The sequence below is a fragment of the Nanorana parkeri genome, unplaced genomic scaffold (assembly GCF_000935625.1).
Source record: "Nanorana parkeri isolate BGI_ZX_2015 unplaced genomic scaffold, ASM93562v1 scaffold1289, whole genome shotgun sequence".
Taxonomy (NCBI): domain Eukaryota; kingdom Metazoa; phylum Chordata; class Amphibia; order Anura; family Dicroglossidae; genus Nanorana; species Nanorana parkeri.
In genome coordinates this window covers 239,944-260,284 of record NW_017307557.1, presented here as the reverse complement: position 1 = coordinate 260,284, position 20,341 = coordinate 239,944, and the positions used below count along the sequence as shown (strand labels likewise).

The 20,341-nt window shown below is 41.2% G+C and overlaps 1 protein-coding gene across 1 annotated transcript in view; it reads left to right on the top strand.

Annotated features, from left to right (window-relative positions):
* MCAM (melanoma cell adhesion molecule) overlaps positions 1 to 20,341 on the top strand; it is a 77,476-nt gene that overhangs the window by 46,910 nt on the left and 10,225 nt on the right. Inside the window, exons 6-12 of the mRNA XM_018569107.1 lie at positions 751 to 930; positions 4,259 to 4,380; positions 6,260 to 6,401; positions 12,134 to 12,249; positions 12,383 to 12,524; positions 14,857 to 14,981; positions 19,824 to 19,977. Of these exons, the coding sequence (XP_018424609.1) occupies positions 751 to 930; positions 4,259 to 4,380; positions 6,260 to 6,401; positions 12,134 to 12,249; positions 12,383 to 12,524; positions 14,857 to 14,981; positions 19,824 to 19,977 (981 nt within the window). The remainder of the gene's footprint in view (positions 1 to 750; positions 931 to 4,258; positions 4,381 to 6,259; positions 6,402 to 12,133; positions 12,250 to 12,382; positions 12,525 to 14,856; positions 14,982 to 19,823; positions 19,978 to 20,341) is intronic.

Below are 20,341 nucleotides of genomic sequence, written 5' to 3'. Positions count from 1 at the left end.
GGGGGGGGGGCAGCACCTTGAGGGCAAACGGTGTATAAGAGGTGCAGGAAGCAGTGTTGGGTGGTGGGGTGCATTCTGCTCCACTGCCACCCCAGGGAATGTAAGCTGTTACGGTACATACATGTATAGAGTTCAGCGATGGCTTGTTTTAATAAGAAACTGAACTCTGGAAGCTGCGCCCATTTTAAGGCAGGTAGAGAGCAAAGGACTAGTCACCTCATTGTTTAGGATCTCCCTGGATCTGATATTTCTACATTACTTGTTTACCATGCCTTGCATGTCGCTTAGTGAAGGTGGCCATCTTACTAAAGGCAGGGCTTTTGCTTCTCACGTCTGAGCCTCAAGCAAAGAGAACAGTGAGCAATAAGGCAGTGACATTGCAATCTCACTCCAAATCTCCTAAGATTAGCAGTCAGAGGCAGCAGTGCCTTAGATCTCACACTACAGCTATACAGCTATTTTTTTATTATGCTTTTTCACTGCTTGTTAATAAAATGTAAACACTTTAATGTTCCAGTCTGGTCACTTGTAAAGGAAAACTGTACTCATGAGCAAAAACTAGAAAACTACAACCATATATAATATTGATTTCAAACTAAACGCAGCACCTGTAAAACAAAAACATGCCAGGAACTATTCACTATACATATTTATTCTGCACCTGTAGTTTTCCGTTCCTTTGAAAATAAAGTGTGACTTGTATCATATTCCTATTTTATAGAATAATCTTCTGTTTTTCTCTGTTCATAGCTGTTGATATCAAAACTCATTCCACAACAGAATCCACGGGGTTATTTACAGTGAAGAGTATCTTATTGGCCCCTGTGCAGAAGTCTGATGCCAGTGCTTTCTTTTACTGCGATGTCTCATACAGCCTGCCAATGGGGGACCATATGCTGGAGTCTGAGAGAAAAAATATCACAGTGCACTGTGAGTATATTTTATTATTAGAACACTCAATTTACTAAGCTGTAATGAGCGTGATTTGCCATAACAGACATTATGAGAGAGAGAGAGAGAGAGAGGGAGAGAGGAGAGAGGAGAGAGAGAGTGTGTGTGTGTGTGTGTGTGTGTGTTTTATTTATTTTTGACTGTTGGGGGGGCTTCAAGGACATATCAGGGACCTAAACACAACTCACTCTTTTTCTGCAGACTCTGTTCTAAATTAATGGAGAGCACTCAGTATAGAAGCTTCCCATTTTTTCAGAAACTGGAGGTAGTAAAATATTTGCTATCATCCAGTTATCAATGGGTAGAAGCCTATAGTGAGTGCTTCCACCCAGTGAGAAACTCATGAATGAACAGAAAGTGATGCAAAGCACTTCCTGTTCATTCATAACTGATCACTCCAGTGTTTGCTCTGCACAAAGAAGATCGGTATATATCACTGATATTTACCAATCCTCCGTTCTACCATCCTGAGCTCTGAAGCCGGCGCGGGGGGGGGGAGGGGGGCATGGGGGTGGAGGAGGGAGCACTCGAGCGGTGAGAAGAGAGAGAGCTGCTGGCTGACAGATCCTGGCCGAGCGGCTCTCTCTCTCCTCACTGCTCGGCCATCCTGGATGATTGCTCCCTCCCCCAGCTTCAGAGCTCTATTTCTCATCGGATCCACACTGCCTCTGCCCATACAGGTGGGCGAGAGCAGTGGGCATCCGAGGAGAAGCTGGAGCCTGTGCCGCCCCTCTTCTCCCTGCTGAGCTGCGGCTGTGTCAGTGGCCTGTTGCTATGGCAACAGGGGTGAGGGGGAGCAGCCAGGCTGGCCCTGGCTGCCGGCACCTCTCAGCTGTGCCTGAGGTGAGTGCCTCACTTGCCTCATGGTACTTACGGCCCTGCATGTCACCCTTCCCTCCCACACAGCATTATCTAATCACTGGATTAAAAAAAAATCCCGATCTAAAAGCCCCAGCCCCAAGTCATCTCCTCTTCTGTTTATTTTCTTCTTGGGTCCTTTTTTGACCTGTGGGATGCTCATTGGTTAGGGTCCTCTCAGGATCCAGATGAGGGCTGAGATCAGCGCACCGCACCGCTGGATTCGCAGTTTGGATTCCGAGAAATGGTGAGGCACTGCGTCTGAGGGACCTAGAGAGGAAACATAAGTGAGTACATCTGACTTCAGAAGGTAAGGGGAAACAAAAGTCTAGCAGGATTAGTTAGAAGTGCGTGAGAGGGAGAGGTTGGAAAAAATACTTTTTGACTGGAGTTGAGCATTAAAGTATATGGAAACCTAATCACTTAATCTTCATATAAGCTTTAACATCATCATTTCAAAAGTCATTTTCAATATTTTTCAATCTTCTTCTTTAATAAAATACCTGAGGATCCTGTTATGAAAGTCTGCCCTTGTTACGGCACTTGCTGTTATGAGGTGACAATGTTTCATTGTTGTGCTATTGGGTTGTCACACTGGCTTCTGGTGGAGACTGCAAGTCCCCATTTTAACAAATATTATGCAGGTATGGCCCACTGTTGTCTCCACCAGGAAGCCCACACTGCAAAATGCCATTACTGGAGTGCATGTACAGTATGTAGACATGAAATTGGTGCAAAGAGGCCACAGCACTAATATGGCACAAAGTATTAAAAAACCCAAAAGGTGCTAATACGATTTTGTTTAAAAAATGCCAGTTGTTTACGATACATAGTGCTTCAGCAAGCTTAATTCATTTCAAGATAAAACAATTCTCACAACAATGCAATTAAATGAAACCTATATGTATCATAAAAGTTTCATGTTCATATACCACACATAGACCCAGCATATAATTGCTATAAGCAAGAATGGGAAACGAGTAAGCAGAAAAGAAACACTGCACGGTTCTTTTTGAGCTGCATTAATTATTTACCCCTGACAATGAGAAGCTGTACAGAACAGAGGGCTGATCTAATGTGTATGGTGCATGCATCCATTTCAAGGGCTTGTAAAGCTTTTCAGATCCCATTATTCCCATGCAGGGACACTATAATGAGGTTTGTTAATTTTATTTGTATTTGTTTAAAAGTAAGTGTTCTTTGTTATATATTTTTATTTGACAGTTTAATACAGGGTGCTTCCATGATACAGTATTTGCAGAGCAGGATGGCCTTTTTCATAGTAACATCCTGATAAGTTACTAAATAACAAAAGTATAGAATAGCGCACCGGCATATTGTAATAGTTCCATTTACTAAGAAATAACAAATTAAAACAATTGCGCTCACAAGTGTGGATCTTTGTGTGGCAACAGAAATGCGACCGAGTATGCTGCAGATCCGGTCTCTAATAAACTAGCTGTGGGATTTCGTAGTTGGAATGGAGCCGGCGATGGAGGGACTTGGACATGTTTTCAAAAAGGAGATGGCACCCCTCTTTTCCTTCCATTTTTCCCTAGAGATTGATCTGTCTGCCAGTCCAAGCACATTTGTCTGCATCTGTCCGCACCTAATATCTATAGATATCTATGAGTTCTAGGAATGAGTCCATATACAGGAGGGAATTTATCAAAGCAATTGCGACAGTTTTAGCCTCTTAGATCATTTTTTTTAATGTGCAAATCTGTCTTTCAACATGTGCCCCTGTTTTGACCTGAGCTTACACTACTTTTCCCACTGCACGTGTTTTGCACCTGTTTTCTTCAGAGCTTGCCCTATCTTTTTCAGTTGCATGTTTTATGCACCTCTTTTCATCTGCACTTGTTCTGGGCTGTCTGAAACTGGAGCATCACCTAAGAAAACACTCACAACTTAAGAAGTCCCCATGACCACTTCTTCAAGATGCGACAGCTTTTTGCCTGGAGTTACGAGTCTTCTTTCCTGGAGTCTATTTAACCTCATTTATCAACAGCATTACACTAGCAACATAAATCTGGTGCAAATATATTCCGTGCAAGTTCAAACACTCGCAATTGCTATGATAAATTCCCCCTACAGTATATGCAGTCAAGTACCTTTTTGCCATGCTGGCGATGGCTTTTAATGTACTACCTCACACCGCAGGTGATAAGGTCCACCCGTGTGACAAGCCTTCTCCTCCCATTTGTGGTTTCGTTTTGCTTATTTGGGGACTGGGGATGTTAAACAGGCATTTTAATATTATTTTATCTTATATTATTAATATAAGAGTGAGGGCTATGAAACAGGATGACAGCCTCATTTCATCATCTCCATCTTATGTTGAGATGTGCCACATTGCCCATGTATTTCTTGTAATTTACAAATAAGTGTTGTGTTATGCACTTTGTTATTTGACTCTGACATCTGACATTGGTTTCCTTCTCTACAGACCCTACTACCTCAATAAAAGTATATTTCAAAGGCCAATCTGACATGATAAAGGAGGGAGATACCGTGGAACTATCCTGCGAGGGTGATGGAAATCCACAACCCACATATACACTGCACAAGGTAAGGACTGACAAATGCAACAACCAAAACACATGCAAGTGCTAGTTATAGAGTGCAACTTAGAGAAAATGGTCAGTAATGTATTAAAATTATTTTAGCAAACTGCATGGTCAAGCTCAAGTATCTTTGTAGAGTTTAGTCGTTTTTACCAAGTATCACAGTTGATGTCGTACTACCTTTTTTTTTGAGGCTCCGTAGTGCATGCATTGTTACAAAACCCCTGTGAACAAAACATCACAGCACACAAAAAAGTGCAAAAGGGTGCTCGGTCTACTAGTGCAGTAAACCTCTTAAAGGTTCAGCCCAAGCAAAACTGGTATTTTGTTTTAGTTGGTACCAGAGAGTCAGAAGCAGTTTGCGCATACTCCAACTACAAAATCTCCTTGCCACAAGTCCTTATTCTATTTTGGTCACTGCAAGTTTTCCTGCTTACCCGTTGTGTGTTCCAGCACTGCTTGTTGCATTGTCTTTAATATAAAATAAAAATCCATCAGAGTGGATGAGAACCAATCATAATGTCCATTGAAGTTGTGCAGACCTGGGAACTCAAGTGCAGATATCTTATCAACAGATTTCACAAGAAATCGTGTAGTAGATTAACTTTTCAGCATGTACCAAAAAGCAAAATATCAGTCTGCATAATTGGAGGTGTGGCAGTGGTAGGTCCTTAACCAACAATTTTTTGTGCTATCAAGCGTCCCTTTTTCCCATCTCAGAAATTTAGGAGGTATGTAGGTATTCTTGGGGTTTCTACTCTCTGGCTTATGCAGGGCAGGGCAGTGCAGCATCTTCACATCCTAGTAACCATAGTGCATGCTCCAGATCTGACCATAGACTAATGGCCTGTCCAAACAGAAATGAACAAGCTTTAATACTGTAAGAGCGGAGCTTGCACATGTCCTCAAGCCTTGTTCACCAGCGAGATGCTCAAGCCTTGTTCATGTGGGTTTCAGCTTGCATGAGAGCAGTGTGCTAAAGCATTTGCAAAGCCTATGGTAAGCTTTGAGCAGCTTTGTTGAAGCTCCATTTTGGGGAGGTTAAACATCTCTTAATGGGAGACAGCTAGACAGCTGCCTTTACCCTGAAAATGGCAGAGTATCTCTACTCTGGACTGCTGCCAACTGGCCCAAATAAATAGTAGAAGCAGCGGCCCAGGGGCAACATGTCCTCCCAGTTGACCATTTATAGGCAGACTGTAGATCAGCTTTAAATATGGAGGTGGAACGATGATCCTTTCTATGTTCTTTCTTTTGTTTCTTCACACTGCTCAAAATGGCTTTGACATTTTGTGAATATATGCATTTATTTGCCAATGGTTGTAAATTGTTGTCAACATTTGAAGACCAGAACCACAAGCAAATTAAAGGTGATTATCATATCCTTAGTAATGGTACTGCATTTAGGTATACAGTGATACGTCAGATTATTAGAATAATTACGAGTAACAGCAATATTTTCTACTGTACTTTCATGTTATACAATTTTTCTGTACACAAAACATTTATTAACTACCTCCGGGCCGGCCGTAGTAAAAAAACGGCCGGCCAGGAGCTCTCTAGATCTGAGCGGGCGTCTGTAGACGTCCGCTCAGACACGCCCCCGGGCGCCCGTTTTCAATACCACCAAAATAAAGCTCTATCTGTCCCCAAAAAATGGTGTAAAATTTATTTCAGTACAGCGTTGCATGACGGAATAAATGTCAGTCAAAGTACCGCAGCGCTGAATACTGAAAAATGGCCTGGCCAGGAAGGGGGTCTAAACACCTGGTCTTGAAGTGGTTAAGCATGCTGGAAAAGAAAACAAAAAAAAACCTTTAATTGCTTTGTACATACATATTTTGGATACCTCTGACTGTCTAAGCCCTCCTATGTGTTCCCAGGAAGGTGATGATAGCTTTTTGTCAGAAGATGAACCATATTCTTGGCAGGTTTCACGTGAAGATACTGGGGTCTATACTTGTAAATCACTTGATTTGGAAACTGGTTTGGAATGGAAAGAACAGACTAGTCTCCATGTCCACTGTAAGTTAATTTATTTGACATGTATGCTCTTGTTTTTTAAAAGTGTACCCTAGAATTGTACTAATTACCTCATGATGGTGTCGTTTTTAATGTTTAGAAATGTGTTTTCTTTTTTAATGTATTAACATTATTAAAATATAACTGTGCCACCCCACTCCCCGCACAGAGTATAAGAAATCTTCCACTTTGTACATAGTGGTTGGTGTTTTACCTCATTGTAAGTAGACAAGACCATACTTGTACTTTTAAGAATGAGAACACTCATGGAACTATACACACACACACACACACACACACACACACACACACAATAGGTTGGACTTGATGGACTTATGTCTTTATTCAACCTCAAATACTATGTAACTATGGATGTACCGACTTCATAAACACAAACTGAATATGAATTTCGGCTCATCATCATTAAAATGTAACCAGCAATGCCCCTCAGGACCTATTCACATTCATCTGGGGTGTTGCAGTGCGTTAGTGAACATGTGTTAACTAGTGTTATGTTTTGGATAGAATGTGGAAGGAGTAGAACCCCTGCTGCTATCTGGAGCTCCTTTAGAGAGATTTACTTTCTTTTCCTGTTTTGCTGTCAATATTTTACCTGACAGAAACTGAAGGAAACTCTCCAACAGCAACATAAATAAAAATGCGTTTCTTAAGTAAAGTAGGGGAAGGCTAGAATCCCTGGCTGATTTTTATTTCTGTCTATGTCCCTTTGCAGATTTTTCCTCACATCCCATCTGGTAAAACTGTTGTCAGCAGGACAGGAAGTTAAAGTAACACTGAACTCGAGATAAACCTAAAATTTTTTTCAGGTATCTTAACTATTAACAAAAATGTATCTTATTTGTGTATCACTCGGCTGTAGATCCTCAAATCATCTCTGAATTCATACTGACACTGTCCTTCCTTCTGGAGGGTGGCTACATAGTCCCTGTGTGTGTTGTAAAGTAGCCACCACTTCAAGCTCACTCCTGTGATGGACTACAGTCTCAATATAAAATAGTAAACTAACCGTGAGATTGTAATCCGTCACAGGAGTGAGCTTGGAGCGGTGGCTACTTTACAACACACGCAGGGACCATGTGGAACAAAAGTAGCCCCCTCCAGAAGGAAGGACAGTGTCAGCACCAATTTAGAGATGATTTGAGGATCTACAGCCGAGTGATGGAAAAACAAGCTACATTTTTAGTTTAGTGTCCCTTTAAGGAAAATATATTTAACAGCGCACCAGATAGCAGTAAAAACAGCAGTTCTAATCCTTCCCTACGCTATCTAAAACTGGAAACAAATGTGTTTGGGTTGACACACTTTAACATAGCCTGTTCATTATGAGTGGAGTGCCAACACATTGCAACAGCCCCAAAAATTGTACCTGACCCCTTTTTAACACAACACACTGTTGTCAAGGGTATTCTCCACTACTGCAACATTTTGTTTAGGTGACGTTCAAAATGAATGACACCACAACCCACCACAGGGCAGTGTGCGCATTATAACGCATTTCCATGAAGCAGAAATGTAAATTGCTCATTATTGCCTCTGTTTACTCCACTGCTATTATTCATCAACTATATTAATTATTACCCATTGCTTCTTGAATTCCTTACATGTGTTATATTGCTCAGGGAAATTCATGCTGCTGCTCCTACGGTTACAGAATAAACAGTGAATCTGCTCATAACAAACATTTTCTTTGGATGCTAAAACATCATTGAAAGATAGGAAGTGCCAAAATAGCCACAATAAACATGTGAACAATGAGGCCTGGGCTGTACTGGATTGCATCCCAAGACTGGTAAACATCTGCAATTGAGAACATGAACTTGTTTACTTCTATAATCTAATTGTTCAACAGCAAAATGGAAAAGTGGTTCTGTAACCAAGTCCTTATAAACATGTGACCTATACCAAGTGGATAATTATGAATTAACTAAGAATAGTAAGCAGACATTTTTATTATATAGACTTTGGTTTTGATAGGGACAGTGCTCCCAGTACAGTTAAAAGCCTGCAGCACCCCTAGCAGTTAACCTGGCCATACACTGTGCAAAATTTGTTCAGTGGGTGGCCCTGTTGGCAGCCTTTCGTCTGGCATCCTTCGGTCAGAATATCGAAGGAGGCGGATGGAAAACTTTCAGGTGAACAGTATTCGGACACAGCACGTCCACCGTTGTTAAAATACAATAGCCCAGCAGGAGATTTGTCCATCCACACTGTTTAGCGTGAATGGAAGAATCTGCTATATTTTTTTCACTCAGCCCACAGCTTGAACAAAAAAAAGTATAACAGTGTATGGCCAGCTTTATACCGAAATAAGTATCCTCCATATACTCCTCCCCTAGTGCTTAGCCATTGCCTAACTGAACACCTAACCTATTATGGAAAACAAACTCAAAGAAATTGTGTTGTAATTTTGCGCACTTTATTAAGCTGCTAAAATATAATGAGGACAGACATTTTCACACAAGCATTTCCAACTTGATGCAATATGTATTTGCAAGTAGATACAGATCATAATGTTTTCTATGGAAAAAAAATTCATAGAGGAGACAACAGTGGGCTTTAGCTGGGTGGGTAATGGTTCAATGGCTTAGTAAACACAAGCATTGTAAGTTCAGGGGTGATTTATAGTGTAGCAATCTGTTGTTGTGTGCTAACACACGTTGAATTGAGTGCAATTCAAAATGGATGAACTGGCTTAACACAACATAAATTAACAAACAACAGATTGCAACAGACACAAATTGCACGAGCCTTTTTTGCGATGCAATACACCACAAGGCATGGCTGCTGCTCATAGTCCTGTATTGTACAGAGTGTTTGAGTGCCATTCACAATAGAGCAGGTACATTGTCCGCTGCCACAATGCACAAGTGTAAATAGGGCCTCAAGCATTGAAACATCCAAGTCATATAAAGTAGAAGTAAGAATCACTGCTAACTTTAGGGCAGTATTTTTTTGACAGTCATTTTGTTTATAGTAAAAGTGATCAAAACCTACATTGTTTGACCACCTATAACTTGTTTGACTTGGAATAAAGATGGAGCTTGGTCTCAGTAGCGTGCAAGTCATTGGAGGACAGGTTAATATTTGAGTGCCTGTCCTGGGGTTTCCTGCAACCCTGGAGAGGTTTCATAAGAAACCATGGGCTCTTGTGGTGTTGTGAAAGTATTTTAAAGTTACTAACATTAGTGAAATCAACTAGCACCTGCTAACAACTTATAAAGTTGTTCTATATACCCTAGATACAGGCTTCCTTTCAGTCTGTACTCTCTGTTACCTTTCCAAGTCAATTAGATCGCCACTTGTTTAGGGTAAACAAGAATAATTATAGGATGATACAAGGTCATAATATTTTCACACCCCAGTAAATGAATACTTAGTGGATGGAGCAGCAAACCTTTAGACGTTAGTTATGAAACTAAGGTCTATGGGCTTGTTCACACCAAATGCAGACCAGATCTGCATGAGTTTCTGCACACGCAGTGCAGTGGGGTTTGCTGCGTTTTTGTAAAAAAATGATGCGTTTGCATGCGTTCCAGAGGCAGAAAAATAGGGCTCACTGCAGTTTTTTTTACATGCTTTGGAACTGAACGCTGCAGTGTGAACTAGAGTCCAAAATACTATTGGAATACACTGGACGCAGTTTTGATCCGTTCAGTAACTGCTCTGCTCCTGGAACGCGCTTGGTATGAACTAGCCCTAAAGGATTGCTGCTCCATGTAGGAACCTTGGAGTTGGAGAGCATGGTAATCAATGATGTCATATGGGTAGTATTTAATATTGAAAAGATAACAGTGAACAGCTGTTTAAGGGCACATACAAAGTATTGCCAGGTGCAAAGCATACTTGACAGTTACATTGCCCACACTAACTCCATTATTAGTATATGGAGCAGTGTTCATTTCATCGATGAAAAATGTACTTCCTAGTTTTCGTCAGCTGCATGTTGAAAACTAAATAAAAGCTAAGTTAATAGGACTAAACCTATGGTGGAAATACACTGCAATTTTCTCTACTGGCGATTCAGTTGACAAAACTAAACTAAAACAATTCAGATGACTAAAATAAGTCTAAAACTAAAATTGCATTCGTGTTTATTTAGTTTTCATTTAGTTTTGGTCACTGGAAAAATGCAGCTGACGAAAACTATGAAGAAAATTTCTCATCGACGAAATTAACACAGAAATGTATCTACTTCAGTCAGTACATTCTTTCCTTTAACCCCCATCATCTGGCAGAATTTGAAAGAAACATACACTGGACATCCTATTTTGATACTCAAAACGTACATAGATTGCTTTACATCTATCCCAACCAAATAAAATGCTGGCTGAAAAACAGCCTCTAAAGATGTCCAGGTCAATGTGTGTACCTGTAAAAAAACTGCACAAATATGAATATAAAAGAACGAGACAAAATACATCATTTATAACTTAGTTTTGCAGCACCATCTAGTGATAATGAATGCAAAGTCATAACGAAAATCAGTTTTCAGTTTTATTTTTTTAATTTAGGAAGTAAATTGAAGGACTCATGCATTATTTAAAGTGTCCAAACTATGTGTAATTACCTGTAATCCTTCTTCTTATACAATTATATTCATTCGTTGTTTACCACACACCTCCCAACTTTCCCTCATTTAGAGGGACTAGCTTTGATTTGGAGCCAAATCCCCCTTTCCTCCTCTGTTGTTCCTCTTTTTTGTCTGATGTAGAGATATCTATGAAAAGGTTCTATGTAACTACTAAAACTGTTATTCTGCTCTAAAACCTTCATCCAATTTCTTTAATATCTTGTTTACTATTTCAAAAAAACAGTATAAAAAACAAATTGTGGAAAAAAACAATTTTGTGTTGAAACAATCATTTTTGGCATTTACATTCGAAATAGTCCGCATAACTGGGGGTGTGACAGGAGTATGTCCATTGTAGCCCACCATAGAGAGTCTCAGATGGGCTGTGCAGGATCTATGGTGTGCTCTGCAGGGTCTCAGTTAAGCCCAGAGTCCAGTGTGTTACTAAGCCCACATATACCTATATACATACTATACATAGCATAAAGGTAATAACCGATATATGACGTCTTATCTTCATTTTAGATGTCAAAAGGGTTTTGTGGCTCCCCAGTGTTTTCTTTTCTGTGGGAAACGGGTCCAAATGGCTCTTTGAGTGTTCAAGGTTGCTGACCCCTGCCCTAAGGGCTTGTTCACACCAAATGCGGACCAGATCCGCATTAGTTTCTGCACACACAGTGCAGTGGTGCTGCGTTTTTGCCGTGTTTTTGATGTGTTCCAAATATGATACAAATCATATTTGCAGCTATAAAGTCACATGTTTTGTGAACTGGAAGAAGGTCAAAAGGTGTATACAGTTTATTCACAGGCCAAAGTGTTTCAGAGAGTAGAGCTGAGAATCCTTTAAAAATGAATGTAAGAACATGAATTGAGACTTTTGCCTAAATGTGTTTGAGGGACACAGGAAGTAATTCTCCTTTGGGTTATACCTCCACCTACAGGATGATTGGGGGACATCCTGTGTCCTTCAATGGACTCCAAGAAAGTGGTTTTACGGGGAGTACAAAATCCCATTGTTGTTTACCTAAATACTATTTGACAACTAACATGCATAACTGTTTTATGTCATGTACTTTAAACACTACAATTATCTTCACCTCTTCAAACATTTATAATACTGTGAAATCTCTGTCCCTTTTTCTAGTCCTGGATACTCCTGTGCTGTCTCATGGGTCCCCTTTTACTGTTGATCTTCAAAGTAAATTGATGGTTTCCTGTCATGTGAATGCATCAACTTCAGCTGTGATCCACTGGAAACAAGTTAGTAAACATCTAGCTTAAAAGCCATACAGTGTTCCATTAACCAGCCGTACTGTTATACTATTGACCAGGCTAATGTACATGTCAAGGCAACAGATCTTTGAACTGAAAATGTATTTTTGATGTCTTCTAGGATGGAAAAAACATTGCAAATGGGTCTGAGTTAAACCTGGAATCTGTAGGTTATAATGCTACGGGAGTTTATACTTGTGTGGCTGAGCTTCCTAGTGTACCGGAACTGCAAAAGAGCAATTACATAAATATCACTGTGCAAGGTAATTTAAGTAGTTAATCCTGATAGATAATTATAACACTTCACCGTATTTTTTTTTTTTTTTACAGTCTTTCATTATTTTATCTCTTGATCATTTTTTATGTTACAATAATAATCACATTGATGTGGAATCATTATTTTGTTCACATGAAATAAGTCATTTAACTATAGAAAGCCTATATATCGCTTAAATCTGCATTTTATTGCATACCTCTTCCTTTTATCTCTATGAGGAATGGTTCCTTTTTCTGTTGTTTACAGTACACACATCATAGAAACTCCCTGTTAACGCTAGCAGTGTTTGTAGGAGCAAAAACCCAATGTGATAATTTGTGTGAACTGGCTTTTACAAAAAGAATTCCACAAAAATGTATGACATACAGATCCTTGTATTAAACCCTATAGTAAATGTAAAAAAATTCTCAAAATGAGATAATTATTCATTATAATAAAAATAGTGCATGCGTTATGCTTCTATGAATTGAGACTATACAGACTAATTAAAGAGGCACTGACACCTGTCCATTCAAATGTAACGGGTAGAATGAGAGTGCCAGACCAAGAAAAGCTTAAAGTCTAAAATCTTTTAATCACTCAACTGATAGAAAAAACAACAGAAGATACCCAATGCGTTTCAGGGGCCACAATTCCCCCCCCCCCTTTATCATGACTGAATAGTAGCAAAGTTTTGGATGGACTCAAATAATGCTATGCAAAGTTTTTCCTTTGCATTTTGTCTGTCCTCGTTGACATCTTTATTGACCAGTTGGTCTTCTCAATGCATTTGTAACAGTCAGTCTAGAAGCCATTATTTGAGTCCATCCAAAACGTTGCTATTTCCATTTAGCCCTGTTGAAGGGGGGAATTGTGGCCCCCGAAAACATGTTGGCTATCTTCTATTGTTTTTGCTGTCATCAGTTGAATGATTAAAAGATTGTGGACCTTTCTTGGCCTGGCGCTCTCATTCTACCGGTTACATTTGGATTTCCCGATTTGGGTGTTCGCCCTTCTTATAGGGGTTTCCTGATTCGTGCACAAGAGCTTCTTAACTTAAGCCATTGGGCTGAAGCAGTGATAGCACCCCCCTTCTTTGAAAAATTCAAGAAATATTCCAGTCCAGTGCCTCATTTGCTTTTGGACATCTGTCCATTTACGGCAAGGTGACAGTGCCTCCTAATAGTCCACTCCCTACGCGATTTATAGTCTTCCAAAGCAGCATTGAGCAATTGGGGAGCATGTGATCTCCCCCATATGACAGTGCTCAGGGCAGTTACACATAGTGGTGCAGTGTCATCATCCACATGGATAAGCTTTAACACACCCGACACTAAAGCTCAGTCAGAGTAGACTCCTACAGCGGGGAAGTGGAGAGGGAGCCCAAATCAGTATTTTGCTGGGGGTGGGCTAACAGGAGACAGAAGCAAAGCCTTACTTCCAAATCACAGTAATTCATAGCAACCACCAAAATTTACTGTAGAGCCAAAGGAAATCTCACGGCTCCAATTCCTTAGCCGCCCCAGGTGCTGGTTAATAGGTGCCTCTCCACCTTGGAATGTAGTAGTATACGAAGAGACCGCACTATCCAGAGAATTCCAATACTTCAGACTTTATTGAAATTCACAGCAAATCCAGTATAACAGTGAATAAAAGTGTATACAGCAATACCAGCACTGCACACCCCCAACCAACTACAACCTCTCACATGTTTCACCGGCATGCTTATTCATAGACCTCTATGAATAAGCTTATGGGTGAAACATGTGAGAGGTTGTAGCTGGTTAGGGGCGTGCAGTGCTGGTATTGCTGTATACACTTTTATTCACTGTTATACTGGATTTGCTGTGAATTTCAATAAAGTCTGAAGTATTGGAAGTCTTTGGATAGTGCGGTCTCTTCGTATACTACTACACCAGAATTTACTATTGAAGACCAGATGGCTTCTGCATGGTTATTTTGGGCAATACACTTTCCACTTGGTGTTTTGCTCCTGTCTCTATGTTATTTTATAACTCCGATAGAGTCAGTTGACCCAAACATGAGACTATTTTGATAATCTTTTAGTATGGTGATATTTTTTCCTAGTAAACCGCATACATGACTAATGTTTCTGTCAGCTATCAGTTTCTTACCAGCAATCATCTGATATTGAGTATCTAAGAGATTAGTTGTGGTCATATGATAAACATTTTGCATGTGCTACTGAGAACATGGCTTGGAATTTTTCATGAATATTATTGAATGCCTTTACAATTAGACCAAGCACTCAAAATAGCTGGTACAAGGACAACTTTAGATTTTGTAGATCATGCCTCCTGTTTTTGTATTCATTGCAGGGAGTCCTCAGGTATTTGTGATTTCACATGTTATAGAAGTGCAAGATGGTAAAACTGTGACTACACGTTGTATGGCAGCTGGTCATCCACTACCTAAGATCACTTGGGACATCAATGGCACAGAGGTAATTGAGCTTTCACCTGCCAAAAAAAATGTGATTATGATCAGCCAGTTATGACCAGCCACACTGCACCGCCAGACATGTGATGCACATATTTCCTGGTTCAGCAATGTAGTTTGCAGTGTCACCTTTCTGCCTTCAGCCAGCTCATTACACAATACATGAGAATCATCACCACTGTCCATTAAGCAGCAAGCTTACCACCAGCCTGCTCATTGGCAGCACATCAGCATCAACACCTCTGCCCAATAAGCAGTAATGGTAAACCAGGTAGTAGCAGAGTGGTCTTCCCTAGCACAGGTATTGCTGTTACAAGAATAGCTGGTCAAAATTACTAATGTACACTATATTGCCAAAAGTATTGGGACGTCTGCCTATACACACACATGAACTTTAATGGCATCCCAGTCTTATTCCGTAGGGTTCAGTATTGAGTTGGCCCAGCTTTGCAGCTATAACAGCTTCAACTCTTCTAGGAAGGCGTCCACAAGGTTTAGGAGTGTGCCTATGGCAGGGGTCAGCAACCTGCGGCTCTGGAGCCGCATGTGGCTCTTTCATCCCCCTGCTGCGGCTCCCTGTCCAGGGGAGATCGGCATCGCAAATAGCATGTGCAGAACTGCTCTGCCCTGGAACAGCTGTTCGGTCCTGAAATGTCACTTCTATCCAACTTTGTGAGTGGGGTGGAATGTGAGATCGTACTCACAGAGTCGGATAGAAGTGACATTTAAGGACCGAACAGCTGTTCTAGGACTGATCAGTTCTCCTGCACATACGATTTGTGATGCCAATCTGCCCTTTTACAGCTGACAAAGCGTTGAAATGCTTGAGCTATTGACGGTCACACATTCCACCGCCAAAAAACTGGGCGTGATTACATTGAAATGTATGACCACGTCACCGGTCACACATTGTAACGTAGTCACAAACTTTGATAGAACACCGCCATCAGGGGGGTACGGCCGGTACACATGTGAGGAGTTTGGGCAGCCTGGGGGGCCTCTTACATGAGTATCAGCTGTACCAGCGGGGGCATGGCAAGGGTGACAGGGAAGAGGGTGGAGGAGGCCAGGCCCCAGCAGCAGCAGGTAAAAGGAGTTGCGAGGAGGTACAGGGAAAGCACCCCGGCGACCAGCCCACCTGAGGCCCTCCAGAGCCCACCATAGAGAGTCTCAGATGAGCTGTGCAGGATCTATGGTGTGCTCTGCAGGGTCACTCTCAGGTGGGCTCTGCGGGGTCTCAGGTAAGCCCAGAGTCCAGTGCGTTACTAAGCCCAGAGTCCAGTGCGGTACTAAGCCCAGAGTCCAGTGCGGTACTAAGCCCAGAGTCCAGTGCATTACTAAGCCCACATTTACCTATATACATGCTATACATAGCATAAAGGTAAAAAATGATGTATGCCGTGTTATCTTCATTTTAGATGTAAAAGGGTTTTGTGGCTCCCGATGTTTTCTTTTCTGTGGGAAACGGGTCCAAATGGCTCTTTGAGTGTTTAAGGTTGCTGACTCCTGGTCTATGGGAATGTTTGACCATTTTTCCAGAAGCGCATTTGTAAGGCCAGGTACTGATGTTGGACGAGAAGGCCTGGCTAGCAGTCTCCGCTCTAATTCATCCCAAAGGTGTTCTATCAGGTTGAGGTCAGGACTCTGTGCAGGCCAGTCAAGTTCCTACTCCCCATCCATGTCTTTATGAACCTTGCTTGTGCACTAGTGCGCAGTCATGTTGGAACAGGAAGGGGCCATCCCCAAACTGTTACCACAAAGTTGGGAGCATGAAATTGTCCAAAATGTCTTAGTATGCTGATGTCTTAAGAGTTCCCTTCATTGTAACTAAGGGGCCAAGCCCAACCCCTGAAAAACAGCCCCACGGCATAATCCCCCCTCCATCAAACTTTACACTTGGCACAATGCAGTCAGGCAAGTACCGTTCTCCTAGCAACCGCCAAACCCAGACACGTCCATCAGATTGGCAGACAGAGAAGCGTGATTCGTCACTCCAGAGAACACGTCTCCCCTTCTCTAGAGTCCAGTGGCGATGTGCTTTACACAACTGCATGCGACGCTTTGCATTGCACGTGGTGAAGTAAGGGTTGGATGCAGCTGCTCGGCCATGGAAAACCTTTCCATGAAGCTCTCTATGCACTGTTGTTGTGCCAATCTGAAGACCGCAGGAAGTTTGGAGGTCTGTAGCTATTGACTCTGCAGACAGTTGGCGACTTCTGCGCACTGCGCGCTTCAGCATGCCCTGCCCTGTCATTTTACTTGGCCTACCATTTCGTGGCCGAGTTGCTGTTGTTCCCAGTTGCTTCCAGTTTGTTATAATACCACTAACAGTTGAATATTTAGTAGCAAGGACATTTCACGGAACACCTGAATCCAATTATTTGGAGGGGTGTCCCAATACTTTTGGCAAAATAGTGTATGTACAAGTATTTGAACATCAGTGGCGTAATTTTCTATTTCATTTTTATTTTGGTCCAACTTGTGCATTTACAAAATCTAAGAAGAAATAACTTCTGTGGCAGTTTTGCATCAACTTTAGTTTTGCACTTTTTAGTGCTGGTTACCAAAGTATGAGATATGTGAGGCACCAGCATGGCTTGGAATGCAGCTACAGAGTATTATATGACCTACTTACAACAGAATCTTCATGGTGATACTTAGCCTGGTGTGGTGCCTTATGGAAGGATTAGAACATTCAAATGGTGGCTGTTTTGTCTAGTAGGACCTAAACAGAACAGAAATGATTTAACCAGAGGACTAAAAATGTTCATGACAAAGGACTGTATTGACCACTTTAGAAACAGGCAGTAGACAACATAGAACCAGATAGTAGTACACAAATAGTCAAATCTCTGGAAATACTACTTTTCCATATTAGCCTCCTTCATTTACATGCTTCACATGCATCAATGTTATCATTTAAGACCTGGTGCACGTATTGCATAGCAATTTAGATTTGTCATTTATGTAAAAATGAGAATGTAAACTTCTAAAGTCTTTACAGATAACTAACATTTCACATGCTCTGGCCTCAATGTGTAATTTGGCTTTGTCTGCTCTTTGTAATAGTTAGCAAACTCACTTTCCTTACAACAGATTAGTCAGTAACAGCTAGCACTCAGAAAATACACTTAGCATATATACTCAATACTTGACTCAATAATTATTAAAGATTCACAGGCAGAAGCCGGAGACTTCATTAGTCCCCGAGAGAGAGAAGCCAATGTAAATAAAAAATAAAGGCAAACTGGACCTGGCACCTTGTGGTGGCTGCAAGTATCTGTGCAAGTCTTCAAATCATTACCTGTGCCCCTGATGGGCCCACTTGGCTCCTAGGTCCAGGTTGTACAAGGCACCGATGTCTTCCCAAGTCAATAAAATACAGAACCTTTAGTAGGCAAGTGATAGCTCTAGTCATCGATAGCTAATTGATTATCGGTTAGGTCAGGCTCACTTTATCCGCTTCCTGCCCGCAGTCTGTTTATCAATGTTCCTGAGCACACTGCACTGTCAGATTCAGTATAGTTCTTGATCATGTGATCATTATGACAGTCACCTTTATTGATCACAGAAAAATAACCAAAGTAAAAACATTATAGAATTGTATAAGCTTATACAAAATAACTTGAGCATGGTATTTGTTAAATCAGTGTACCAAAGAAAAGCCTTGGAGGACCATAAAAAATTTCAGTAGGCAAATTAGTCAGAGGTAAAGCCAAGTTATAATAAGCCAACTGATGAAAACTGCCGGTGCTAAATTTGACCTGGGTATCCAGATATCAATGACCCCTGGTGATGAAAGGGATAAACACTATCTATTGGTTTGTATGTGTAATTCTATTTTAGTCTAACAATGTTCCATTATTCACATTATGACATTTACTTGAATAACATGATTTGGTATGCTGTATTGCAGGGATGTCCCGTTACCTCTTTTTTAAGTACAAGTACTTTCCCTCAGGTACTTGCCGATGCCAATTACCGATACTTTTTCTTAAAGGGACATGTGACATTTTTTTCTAAAACAGCACAGACTGATGATTTGTCTGATCATCAAATGTGTGTGAACCCCCCAGCCCCCCACCCCGACGTACCATATTCCTGCCAGAACAAGTTGAAAACAGTAATACAGTAATAGATATAACGTGGACAAAATGCATATAGAACATATGTACCGATATAAGCTTGTAGATTCACTTACCAGCATGAATGTGGCATAAAAGGCAAGTTGGGGCAGTTACAGAATACAGTGATATACAGCAGCCTCAGAAAGTGTTGTCCTGGTAACCAGGATACTTCCACAACTGTGCTGTGGGCAGATCCGCCGACGCTCAAGCGGCGGGAAATGGATAGTAACCCGGCCGTGTAGTTGCCTATACTCTATTGGCTGATGCTGACATAAGTGTCCGCCTCCTCAGTACCCTGGACGAATCACAGGAGCAGCACACTGAGCACGAGCATCGTCCATAACTGCCTTCAATTGTGGGAAATACAGTTCAGCAAGCCCAGTTGCATGCGAAACAAGGCATTGTAAACAACCGAAGCATCACACAGCAGATGCGCCGGAGCCTCTAACCCTCCCACACCGATCCGGCTTTTCGTCAGCAGGTTTGGGCTTGGTGCTCGTGGCCACACGCGGGAGAAGCAGATGGCGCTTTTTTGTTTAATAAATTTAAAGGGTCGGTATCTGCCTTTGGAATCGGGGCATTTTCTTGAGTACAAGTACTTGTGAAAACGTCCTGTATCGGGACATCCCTACTGTATTGTCTTTGTGAGCAGATGTTCTAATTATGCTCTTTGTTGTGTATCTCAGTGATTATTGCCTTCATGCTGTGTGTTTTGGCAGGTCAATTCTTCTACTGTTATTAACAACAGCAAAGATTATGAAGTAACAAGTGACCTCACCTTCCTGGTGAACAAAGGTTTCATCAACCAAAGTCTCACATGCATGGCCATCAATAGGTTCAACAGCAGCAAAGCATTGATCCAGCTATTGGAAAGTGAGTCACTGTATGTTTGACTTGCATGTGCGTGTTTGCATGGTGTATTGATTTTTGCCATCTGAAAAAAGTGCTCGTTTCCAAATTCTGTGGCTTGTTTGTCAGCTAAGAGCGTTTAATAGACCAACCCGTCCAAAACTGAACAGTTATAGAAAGATGATGTTGGCGTTTATCACCGATTTCATATCTCTGCAATGTCATTATTGAGATCCCCATAACCAAGCTTCGGGTTCTGTTAGCTCCCATTATGAAGTCTTTTTTTATACTTCTATGTTCTCTCTGATGTAAATAAATGCAAAAACCCCAGCAGGTAAAATTGCACCCCCTTTGTGCTGACCGTGTCAGAGAACAAAGCTGCATAAAT